A 12,577-nucleotide genomic window follows, 5' to 3' on the forward strand; every position below is an offset into this window, starting at 1 on the left:
TAACTTCAAAAAAAGAAAAAGATTCAAAAATTAAAAACGAAATACTAGCAAAGAGAGCAACGAAGCGCTGCTTATGTATCCTTTGGAAAAATGCTCAGCGGTCCATCCATACACTCTTGTGTATATATAAGTGTATAGCATGCATACATACCGCGCGCACAGAGCTCGCATATGAACGCAAGCATGTCATATGCTTATGCTTTTGCATACATATAAATGCACATGTGATGAACTCATGTACATTGCGTTATGCAAATTAAAAAGAACCTCTTTTGACGCAAAAAAAAGGAAAAAAAAATTTCTGATGTAAAAAAGCAAATTCACCAAGGGGGGTCATAATGGGATTAAAAAAATAAAGCATTTGTGCGGGTGAGGCCCTGTGACGCCAGATGCAAAAAAAAAAAAAAAAAAAAGCAAAGGGGGAAGAAGCAAACGGCGAAGAAGAAACGGGTGAAGAAGCAACGGGTGAAGAAGCAAAGGGTGGAGAAGCAAACGGCAAGGAGCCAACACAAACATGTTTACGTGTAAGTACACATCCATGCACACACGTGCATATATATATATATACATACATACATACGTACGTACGCGTAGCACACACATATTTACATGCTTACATGTGGCCAGCCCGCTTTCTGCAAATGGCCGGGCGCACTTAAAACTTTACAATGGGCACCGAAATAGAGTCTAACTCATCCTTGAGGGCGAAAAAGGGCGTCACGTGGATGAAGGGCTTCTTTATCACCTGTCCCCCCCAAATGGTCGGTTTTAGCAGCGGAAAGGAGAAGGAAAAGCTGATGCCCTTTGGTAATATTGTGATGTCAATTTTGAGGGCTTGATTTATAACGGCTACGCTGTAAATAATGCTGTCCCCATTTTGCAATTTATTTTCATGTGCATGTATGTTCAACTTGGTCCTGTTCAGTAATGTAGATCTGTCATTGTCAAGATTGCACACGTAAAAATCATTTACAAAAAAGTCAAAATAAATGACCAGCTGGTCACTGCATTCGAGTAAAGTCACTGGGATTTTACAATTCTGTGGAGTAGCTAAATTGTTTAATTCCTTCCTTTTTAAGATGACTCCGATGGAAATATTACTCTCTTTGCTATGTACAATTTGGTACACCAACTTACATTCGCTTATCAACCTTTCGTCCCCATGTGTGAAAGCATACTTATCCGTACTTCCTTTTTTTTTAATTAATTGGAAGGAGTACTTCTCATTGGTAAAATCGTTTACACACATGAAGTTTTTATTATCCTTCCATATCCTGCATCTCTCCTTTACCTCTTTTTGACATCCAATTTTTTTGAAAATATGATCAAAAAGGATGTTGTAAATATTATTCATGCAAATGGTTATTTCCTTAACGGATAATAATTCTTTTTTCTTCTTATTAATGTACGGGGGTTCAAATGCTTCTTTATTTACTATTTTGTAAAATTCGTTTAAGTGTTTTATTTCTTCTGAGAATGACAACTTGGGTGGTCTTCCAACAGGTGCCACTTCTTCTTTTGCCTTTACATCATCTGATTTATCCCCCTCAGCACCTTCTTTACTCTGTGCATTTGCTTCATTGGTAGCTTCCTTATGGTCATTATTTGGACACTCTTCCTTTATCCTCAAATTGGAGTGTCGATACCTCATGCAAATGAAATTCGTCTCGTCGTACTTGCTATGTATAATGTCTTCGAAGCAATTCTTTATGTACTGGTGAATTTCATGCAGATGTTCCATAGATAGGAGATTGAATCTGATGTTTTGGAAAATTAAGTTCTGTTCTCTCATGTCGCAGTTCTTCTTTATTATGAATTTTACGGATTCGATGAAGAGCCTCATTTCGTTCAAGATGAGGTTGTCGCTGCTGAGGAAGTGACTGTACGTTTCGCTGTCCAGCAGGTAGTGGTAATTTTCTGGGCAGTTGGGGCGGAAAAAGGGGGAGGCGTTGATGGCAAACGCGTCGGCGTGTGGAAAGGGCAAACGTACGTTTTTACATTTTCGTATGCTCACTTTCGTGTGCTCATTTCCGTATGCTCACTCTCATGTGCTCACTTTCGCGTGCTCACTCTCACGTGCTGCACGCGCTGCGCGCGGTGCGCTCCGTTGGGCTTACTCGCAAAGAGGTACCCCCCCGAGTCCGAAATGACTCGCGCGAAGTCGTTAAATAGGGGATTCGCGATCTGCTTAAAGGTAGACGCCAGCCCCAGAACCCCAATGATGTTGTCGAAGGTGGCCTTCTGAGAAATCACCTCAGTCACGTCATCCATGATGCTCGGAATTTTCAAATGAACACACTCCATATAAACAGTCACCAATAATTTAAAATCTAATTCATGAAGGTTCAAATTTTTATCGTATATGTACCTGAAAATGATTTTTATTGCTTGAGGGTAGTTTGTCTTCAATTTTATTCTTAACTGTATAGGACCTGTTTTCTGTGCCAAATTATGCTTTTCCATTTTTTTCTCAATGATGTGATAAAAATATACAGAAATATGTTTTGTCACAAATAAATCGGCGAAAATTTTATGATGTCCATAAAATGTGTTCCAATTCTTTTGCCTAGGTATTAAAATTATTTCTACAATATTTTTGCAGTAGGGAGAAACAAAGAACTGTTTTAATGACTTTACCTTTTCCGCTAATAATGATTCGCTGAATTCCAGAAATAGGGAGTTTTCCTTTGTGTACTTTTCTTCAAATTTTGATTTCATGGAGGGTGTGTTTTTCTTAATTTTGAGATAATACTGTAGCTCCATATTTTTTAAAAAATGAATTTCGTTGATTTTTTCTTTTAGGTACACATACTGTAACTCCGATTTTCGCTTAATTAGGCTGTTTTTGTGCAGCTTCCCATTCAGTATCATGTCCAGAACTTCGTTGCAGTTATAGTAGCGCTGTGCGAGGGGTGAAAAGGGGGGCATCCGTTTGTTGTGCAGTAAGGGGGGGGGATAGTGCATGCATACACACAGGCATAGACATGCGCTTACACGTATACACCTGTGCAGGTATCCGCGCAGATATCCGTGCAGACACCAGCGCATACCGTGGGGACCCCTCCAAACTTACCACATTCTTCTTCTTCTTCTTCCTGTCCAGAAGGGAGTACATTTTCTTGTGGGTTAGTCTGTATATGTTTAAGAACAAAATATCATCGTGGATGCTAAACTCCTGATCCTTTATGCAATTTTTCAGTTGCCTCTGTATTTCCTTCAAAGCTTTCAATTTGTGCTTCGTGCTCAAATGAGTAAACTCATCCACTTCATGTTCGTCCTTAATAACATCCTTCTTATATTTATCATAATATGAGTTCCGTATATCTCCTTTTTTTCTTTTCGCTTCTTCATTTTTTTTTATATCTGCAAGGGATGCCCCCTTGAAACCTTTTTCCTTCAAAATGTTCTCTTCATAATATTTGAGCACATTGGATTTACCCACCGCCGCTATCTTCTTAACTGTGTCTCTATTTCCTTGCTTTTCCGTAGACGTTGGTTCATTTCCTCTTCTTAAAATGTTAACAATGGATACTTTATTTTCACATATTGATATTAATTCATTTCCTTCATCGTTTGTTTTTTTTTCTGTGTACATTCCATAGCCCCTCCTTCTCTTCTCCACCGTGTCTAATATGTTTTTCGAACAACAGAACATTTTTTTTGGGGGGAGGGAAGAAAAAAAGGGGAAAAGGAGAAAAGGGGGAAAGGGGCGCTCTGCAAAAATATACGCGGCAATGTACAAGCGGTTTGGCGCCAGACAGGGGTGTGCGCGGAGGGAAAGTATCCCAATTTTAACCCAAATGGGCATTCGTACAGGTTACACGTATGTGTGTAAATGTGTACAGCATGCACATCGGCTTAACGTTAAAAGTTCCCACGCGGAGATCAACCGCGGTGAAAAGGTCACGCGGGACGAAAAAAAACAACAAAACAAAAAAACAACAAAACAACAAGACAACAAAACAACAAGACAACAAGACAACAAAACAACAAATCAACAAAACAACAAATCAACAAAACAAAACGTTCTTCACAGCTTGCTTTCCCCAAGTAGCCACTCCACTCAAAAGGGAAGGGAACAACGCAGGGCTGCCTCTAAAAGAATTGCTCACAAAGCTGCAAAAACTGCAGTAGCAGTGGCCACATTTCGCGCTTTTAAAAGAATGCTCGAAAATTCAAAAACGCAGAGTTCGACAAATTAAAGAATTCATGCAGTCCCTCCGTACTCGAAAAGGGGGGGGGGTTAAAAAAAAAAAGGCGAAAGAGCTGAACACTCCACTAAACGAATGCAATGTTTCAAAAGAGGAAAATGCAAAACGTGAAACACAAAACACAAAGCGCAAAGCGCTGAACATTTGTATGATGCCTAAAAAAAATGGTTTAAAAAAATGGTTTAAAAAAATGGCCATGGAAAACGAATGACGCTAATAACTCGCACAAACAAATTTGCATTAAAGCAGCGAAACTGTTCATTCTGTTTAACCCTTTTTTTTTTTTCTTCTCATATGTCGCATTACTGCGGTTTGTGCGTGTATACATAAAGTATACATTTTTTTTCTGTTTGCCTGCCATGTGCGCATATACGCGTACATGGGTACATCATAACGTAAAAAAAAGTACATGCAATAACAACGCGGCGCGCGTTGTACCATGTGCGTCCGCCGCCTGGTGCACTTTTTTTTTACGCAAATTTGTTTGCTCCACTCGTAATTTTGTTTCCACGTCCCTTTTCCTTTTTTGCCCCTTTCACGTTATGACATGCGTGAAATAAGCATGTATAATTATCCCACGCATGCATCAATATTTGTTCATTCCCCATGCCAGGGAAGAACGGGAGTTGGGCGAAAATTTCACATGAAGAGTTGAGGAGCGAACAAGCATGGCTGGCGCGACAACGAAAAGTGCAAAATTGCGAAACTGCGTAACTGCGAAACTGCGAAATTGCGAAACTGCGAAATTGCGAAGTTGCGAAAGAGAGCACTGAAGATTTTTACAACTGTTAAGAGGCCCACATAGAAAGGGGAGACTTACAAAAGGGGCGAAGAAGGCAATCCACAAGTGGGGGAAAAACACATGAACGGCTATTTGCATATATGAGCACGCGCGTACGTACGTACGGTACATATGCCCCACACGCAGACGCAGCGGGACGAGGAACCAACATGACTTAGCCAACGAAGGGGGGGAGACACAAAAATGAGCAGCGGTGATGTAAACAAACTGATTAGCCAAGACATCCAGTGTGAAGATACGTACAAGGAAGACAAAATAAAAATTGCCAACAGGCTGGTTAAAAATTTCTCCCTCCTGAAAGAACTAAATTTGTTAAGTACCATAAAGGATGAACACAAAGGAAGGAAAGTCACAAATAGCTACAAGCAGGACACAATAACGTATGACAGTGAAAATGTAATTTATGCAAACAAATACGTCCTGAATTTTTTGCAATTAAAAGAGCAAAAGAGGAAGAAAGAAAAAGAGGAAGAAAACAGAAAAATAAAATTCAATACCAAATTTGCGCAGCCAAATTTTTTGAGTGAAAATGACATAACCCTTATTAATGACACATTGTATGAAAATTATTTGGCCCTTTCTACATACACAGAAAAAATTAGGACGTGCGATGAGCACAATAATTTCCACATTTTTAACAACGAAGTGATGGTAAAGCATATCCACGTGCCAACATATGACGTGGTGAACTGTTCTGCCCATTCGGAAAAAACGTTGCAAATGCTAACTTTGTTAATTAAAAGCTACAATGACTCTTTAAGTTTAATTAAGCTGCAACAAAGTGTGATAAATGACTTCGCCTTTTACACACATAATTTGCTTAAGAACAAGCAGAGGCTCACTAGAAAAAATGAACGTTTGGTTAAGGCCCACTCGGTTAATGTGCGCGCGAAAGGGGAGCCACAGAAGGAGGGGTCCTCGGCAGATGTAAGACCACCGCTCTGTAGCAGTGGAGAATCGGGGGACACACAGCCAGTGGTGTCCAGTAGCCAAGGAAACCTCCCAGCCATGTACAAAACGCAAATTGATTTATACAGAAGGCACATCAACCACCTGTATCACGAAAATGACCACTTGAAAGAGCACCTGAACAATTGCAAGGTGGGCCCAACGACTAACCATTAACAAGAAAAAGGGAGAAAAAAAATCGCACAACAGAACATATGAGCATATTAGGAAGAAGCCATTTCTGCATGTCTTACTTGCGTGCCCCCCTTTTTTTGATGTTCATTTTTTTTTTAGCAAATCTTTGCCCTTTTTTAACGGCTAATTTGGCCTAAGAGATATTTAAGTGATATTTAAGGGATGTTTTTTCCCCCCTGGCAAACTTTCCCCTTTTTAATTTTGCAAAAGCTACCCTATTTTTTTCGACTGCCTGGAGGACACGAAAAAAATGTTCGCCGCTCTCGTTTTGCATGTAGTCACCCATAAGGGTAACCCTTGTGTGTATGCACATTACTGCGGAGGGGAAAACAAAAGGAAAAAAAAAGGAAAACAAAAGGAAAAAAAAAGGAAAACAAAAGGAAAAAAAAAGGAAAAAAAAACGAAAACAAAAGGAATAAAAAACGAAAACAAAAGGAAAAAAAAAAGGAAAAAGGGAAGCACCCAGCAAGAGGGGCGGGGGGGCCATATATGTGCGTATCAAAATGTGTACCGCGACGTATACACATGGGGAAAAAAAAAAAGTGCATTCCCCCCATTTTTGGCGTAAAATAAATAATTATGTTGCTCATGTCATGTACGGCTACGAAATTTTAATTCTACGAAAGAATTATTGACACGGATGGAGACAAGAACAAACAAAGGGCAACATTTTTGATAATGAAAAAGAAGGGTGGAAAAAAAAAACAAAAAAAAAAACATCACGTTGGTAAAATGTTGAAGTAATGCATGTACCTAGGTACATACTTGCGTATACATTTTATAACTTGCTCACGCATCATGCTCACACTTGGGGAGGGAAACATCCCCCCGGGAGAAATTATACACCATGAAGCACTCCAACCGTCTGGGAGGATCAACGTAGGGAACCGTTCCGTGCAGCCTCTCCCAGCACCCCCCCTTCTATATACAACTGCAGTAATGCATTGTTGTGTTGCAGGACGGCCTTCTTCTTAACTCCAGGGGGCTGCTATTATTTAGGACTGATTTGTTGGAGTATGATCCAGAATTCATTTTGCAGCTCAAGGGGAGGCTATTCCGTTCGTCCTGTTGGTGGCTAAGTTGGTGGCTAAATTGGTGGCTAAATTGGTGGCTAGGTTGACCGCTCAATTGGCCGCTCAATTGGCCGCTTAATTGGCCGCTAATCTGACCGCTAATCTGGCCGCCCATTTGACCGCTCACTCGGCGGCTCACCAGGCTGCTCATCGGCCTGCTCGGCGGCCTGTTCATCAACCCGCCCATCGGCCTGCTCGATGGCCTACTTATCAACCCGCTCACCGGTCTGCGCAAGGGGCTCCAGTCGCTGGCCTTGCTGCCGCCGAGCGATCTACGCAGAGTCTCCTCCCTGTTCAGCGCCCACTCACCCCTGCCCAGCAAATCAGACTCGTAAACATTTGACAGCTTTACGCTGTTGCCAGACAGGAGAGCCATTTGCATATTCGTGCTTAGCGGCATATACTTATTATTCACGTTAAAGAGGGAGCTGAAGTTCTGAACTGCGGGTTCTTTTCTCTCGTAGACATAGTCAGTACTGCTATTCCCCACTGAACAACATTTGTCAAACATCCAACTGGTATTTTGCGTGATCATCCGACTTGCCCTTCTGCCCACTGCTGGCTTTTTCGAGCATAAATTGTTTACCTTCAAATTGGGTTCCCCTGGGGATGGTACGTCTGTGACAGGCGGTTCTAACTGCACTTGGACCGATAATTTCCTCAACGTGTTCGCCGATTTGATTCGGTTAAAATTGAACAGGGAAGCGTTTCTCAGTTTTAACATTCCTGCGCTTGCTTCTCCGCTGTTTCTTCTTTCTTCGCCACTTGTATTCGTGGCCGTGCTGTCATTATGTGTGACCGGGAGGGGTTGTGATTTCTGCTCCAAGTCGCTCACAGTTCTATGCTCCATGGATTTGATGCTGGAGCTCCCGGCAACTTTTTTAGCCTTTGCGGTGGTTCCCCTCTTTTTGGGAGCGTCATCTGTGCGGATAGGGCCATTTACGCGATTGCTCACGATTCCGTTCAAGCGGTTGCTCATGATTCCGTTCGAGCGGTTACTCACGATTCCGTTCGCGCGATTGCTCATTTTCTTCTTCTTTCGCAGCTTTTTGGACGACACCGAAGGGGAGGTAACCGAGTGGGGAATAATATCATCGGACGCATCACCGTTAGACATTTCCGATTTGTCATGGGCAAAAAAACTATTGGATGAATCCACGCCTCCTATCCTTGGAGTCACAAAATCGTTGTTCCATTTATCCTTAAAAGACTTCATTTTGAATAATTCCTTTTCCAGCAAGGATTCGCTTCCCACTCCTTCTTTTGCAACTTTACTGTTCCCATTTCCAGTGGCCGACTTATATTTCTTGGGGCCCTTCTTATCTTTCATTTTGGTTACGCCGCTCGCTCCCTTGTGCAACATTTCTGATTTCAGCTTTTTCATTTTCTTCTCCACCTTCAATTGAGACACGGCACTTTTTATCTTCTTGGAGCTACTGAGCTTGGAAATTTTTTTAGTTACCTTTTCTTCCCCAATTGACATGTCATCACTCATGCTCATTTTTTTGCTCGACTTGGACTTGAGCTTCTTGAGCGACTTGGATTTCTTCAAAGAGGAGTTTTTTGCTACCATCTTGGGCAATTCTTGACTCTCCTTGGATCCGACGACTTCTTCGTTCTTCCCCATGGGAGGAGCAGATTCCTTCGCATTTTGATTTTGATTTTGATTTTGATTTTGGTTTTGGTTTTCATTTTGATGACCGCTCTTCTCATCGGAGGAGCTCGATTTTTCACCCGCTCTTAGATCCTTCGAACTTAGCAACTTTTTTGTAAATAACTCATCTGCTTCCGCTTCTCTGTTCTCCTCCTTCTTTTGCTCCAACACGTTGTGAATATTTTCTGACTTGGATGACACGATTTCGTTGTGGTTGCCTCCACTCGACATGATTTCATGAATGCTGTCTGTCTTGGACTTACTCAACGTTTTTTTCTTAAAAATGGACAAGGCGTTTTTAATAGATGTAGAAGAAACTTTCTTGGACACACTTTTACTTGGCATGGAAATGGAATCATTTTCTGCATCTATCTTCCCATTTTTATCACTCATAGATGTATCTAGCTTTTTTAGAAGCTTCTTCTTTTCTGCATCCACATCTTTCAAAGAATTTTTGCTCAATGTAGCTTTCTTAAAAGCGCTAACTTTCTTCAAAAAGAGAGTGCTCTTTCTTTGGGGAGAATTTTTGCTAGTTGCACTTTTTATCGGGTCGCTGCTTTTTTCATTTTTTACGCTCTTTTTTTCTTTTACGTTGCCTGAGATATCTGTCTTTAATTTTAGTAACGTTGGGCTGCCTTTCATCGTTGCCTTGTGTTTTAGGACCAATTCAGGCTTTGCGCTTTGCTTCACTGTTAGAGGTGCCTTCCCAATAGTCTTCATGGTGAGCGGAGCTTTTCCAATAGTCTTCATGGTGAGCGGCGCCTTCCCAATAGTCTTCATGGTGAGCGGCGCCTTCCCAATAGTCTTCATGGTGAGTGGCGCCTTACCAATAGTCTTCATGGTGAGCGGCGCCTTTCCAATTGCCTTCATGGTTAGAGGCGCCTTTCCAATTGCCTTCATGGTTGGAGGCGCCTTTCCAATTGCCTTCATGGTTAGCGGCGCCCCACTCTCATCCTTCTTTACCGATGCGTTATCGCCTCTTTTAGGTGCCTTTTTGCTTATCTTCTGGTCCGCGCCTTTCTTTACCTCGAATTTTGTTTTTTTTGCCTCCCTCGCTTCGTTCAGTTTTTCGAGCCCCTTCTTTTTCTCGTCTGATTCTGGTTGCGCCGGTTCCGCTGGTTGGGTCTTTTCTTCGCCCTTCTCTTCCGCTGGTTGGGCCGTTTCGTCTCCCTTCTCTTCCACTGGTTGGATCTTTTCGTCTCCCTTCTCTCCCCCTTCCAACTCTGCCGGCCCTACCCCCTTTTGGCTACCAGCCGAATTTCCACCTTGTTCTTCACCATCCGCCTTTTCGGCTTTATCTTCTTTTTCCTCTTTTTCCTCTTTCTCCCCTTTTTTTTCTCCCTTCCCTGCATCCAAGTCGTTATCGCCACTCGCATCGGCGTGCTCATCCCCATCGTCCACTTTTTTTACCCGTTCTACCCCCACGATTTCCCCCCCCACTTCAACTGCCCTTTCCGGCCTCTCCGTTTCGCTTCTCGTCAAGTCGTACATGTCTTTCCCATATTTTTCCATTTCGGATTCATTTTTTTCTTCTAACGTTTTTTCCCTCTCTATTATGTGTTCCGTATCAACTACTACGACCTCTTCCTTATCTACCTGGGGAGGTTCTTCCTTGGTATCTTCATTTACGTTTCTCTGTTCATTGTTCGTTTGGTCCCCTACCTCGGTCGGTTTTTCTTCCTTTTGGGGACTGTTCTCAATATCTGCATCTGCAGTGGAGTCTAATTTAGGGGCACCGGTGTCCAGAGGAGCCTCCGACGGATGTGCCTCTTTCTCTTGTATACTCTTAACCAGAACCTTTTTCTTTCTATCCTTTTCCCTTGTCTTCGATTCGCTTACCAACTTGGAAATGGGTTTTTTGGCTAAAATTTTCTTTGTGTCTAAAATTGCTTTTCCTCTTTTCACAGCTTCCATCTTTACGGGGCTACTTTTTTGTGTATTTTTGGGCTTTTCTATAAATTTTCGAGTAATTAGTGAGCTCTTTCTTGTGTGACTAGTGGCCCCACTTGGAACTTCTTTCCTTTCCGTCGCAGATTCATCAACTCCTTTGCTTCCTATCTCTGCAGCTCTCTTAAGATAATGCAACGTGTGTTTTATGTTACCCTTGGGAGGTGCCTTGTGCTTAACATTTTTCTCTTTAATCAGAAAGGGTAGCACTTTTGGAGGAATTTTCAAGGATATTTTTTCTTTTGGCAGCATCTCTTTCCCTTTTTCCTCTTTGCTAATTTCTTTGGATAGGACAAAATTCGTTTTAATCATTGCTTTGGGCTTTATCTTTACTACTTCCGGTGAAGGGATTTTCTTTGGTAAATTTCGAAAAATGCTTTTTCCTTTACCAGTGTCTAACGCCTTCCCCGTAATTCCCTCCTTAATGAGGTTACTTTTGTTCAATGTAATTGGTGGATTTATTATGGGCGACTTAATTGGCAGAGGGGGTCTTTTTATCAGATCTGCTGATTTGGGCAGCCCTGGAAACTTCTGAGCAGCAGTATTACTTCCTTTACTGCTTTGCTTGTTAATGTCCTTTGGAATGCCCTTCGAAACTCCTTTGTGTGGTACACTAAGTGAGCGCTTGCTGATGGGTATATTTTCGTTTTTTTTTCCTAAATTTAAACTTTCCATACTCATGTTTTTGGCAAAATCCTGAGCGTTAAGGACCTGCAGAAGGCCTGACACTTCGATGTATAACGGCGCGCTGTTGCTAAATGTGGGGGGCGCTTTGGGGGAAAAGGTAATATCCGGGTGTTTGCTCATTGGAGCTCCCTCAAGCGGTTTGACTTCGCTACTTGCAAAGTTCTCTTTTTCGTGCTCCTTCTCAGCCTCCTTTCTAGCCTCTTGCTCCCCCTCTTTTAAAGCCTCCTTTTTGTTCACGTGTTCATCTCCTTCTTTGACCAATTTGGACGCGTCTTCCACATTCAGGCCATTATCACCCTCTCTGATTTCCCCATTTTCCGTCAGTTTTTCGATCGAGTTTCCCTTTGAAACATTTTGGCTGTTCGCCTCGGTCGCGTTGATAGTAGCATCCATGCCGCAGTTGTTGTCCTTATTCGAAGTATCAAAGTCCGTCACCCCCGCCTTTGTGTCATTTACAACATCATTGGCAGCAGTTGGGGCATTTTCATTTGCTTCTACGCCTGCAATTTTTTCTTCTTCATCTATCTTCTTTGGGTTGTTTTCATCCTGCGTTTCGATCCCTGCTGCCGCGTTTTCCTGTCTTTCACTTGTTGAGTCGGCTAACGGGTCCGCGCTTTTACTGTCGTTTGGGTCCATCTCTGGTGAGATTATTCATTACAACTGGTGAGTAAAACTGGTGAGTAAAACTGGTGAGTAAAAATGGCGCGCAAAAGGGGCGCATAAAAATGGCGCGTAAAAATGGCGCATAAAAATGGCGCATAAAAATGGCGCGTAAAAATGGCGCGCAAAAGTGACGCGCTAAAATGGTCTATGTAGCCTCTTTCTTTTCTTTTTTTTCCTCAAGTGTGTTTTTTTCTTTATGTTACACAAATTAGCCAATTAAAAGTCACTACAAAAAACAAACAAAGGGACGGACGTATTATACAAATGCGTGCATATATGTATGTATACATAAACAACATCACAATTTTAATACAAAAAAAAATGTGCAGAGAATGAAAAAAAAAAAAACAAAATAAAAATTTTAAAGCATGCTGATGGGTAACATTTACATGTAAAC

The 12,577-nt window shown here is 41.9% G+C and overlaps 3 protein-coding genes across 3 annotated transcripts; 1 reads left to right on the plus strand and 2 right to left on the minus strand.

Annotated features, from left to right (window-relative positions):
* Window positions 1–655: 655 nt before the first annotated feature.
* Window positions 656–3,655, minus strand: PCYB_123510 (hypothetical protein; the record flags this gene model as incomplete). The annotated part of the gene is made up of 3 exons (XM_004223684.1): window positions 656–1,917; window positions 2,118–2,901; window positions 3,074–3,655. 3 exons carry the CDS (start codon window positions 3,653–3,655, stop codon window positions 656–658), a joined length of 2,628 nt encoding a protein of 875 aa, XP_004223732.1.
* Window positions 3,656–5,196: 1,541 nt separating this feature from the next.
* Window positions 5,197–6,114, plus strand: PCYB_123520 (hypothetical protein; the record flags this gene model as incomplete). The annotated part of the gene is made up of 1 exon (XM_004223685.1): window positions 5,197–6,114. A coding segment is annotated over one exon (918 nt), but the record flags the coding sequence as incomplete, so codon positions are not given.
* A 963-nt stretch (window positions 6,115–7,077) lies between these two features.
* PCYB_123530 (hypothetical protein) lies at window positions 7,078–12,153 on the minus strand (the record flags this gene model as incomplete). Its single annotated transcript, XM_004223686.1, has 2 exons — window positions 7,078–7,221; window positions 7,369–12,153. 2 exons carry the CDS (start codon window positions 12,151–12,153, stop codon window positions 7,078–7,080), a joined length of 4,929 nt encoding a protein of 1,642 aa, XP_004223734.1.
* Window positions 12,154–12,577: the final 424 nt, after the last annotated feature.

This window comes from Plasmodium cynomolgi, chromosome 12 (genome assembly GCF_000321355.1).
Source record: "Plasmodium cynomolgi strain B DNA, chromosome 12, whole genome shotgun sequence".
Classification (NCBI taxonomy): Eukaryota; Apicomplexa; class Aconoidasida; order Haemosporida; family Plasmodiidae; genus Plasmodium; species Plasmodium cynomolgi.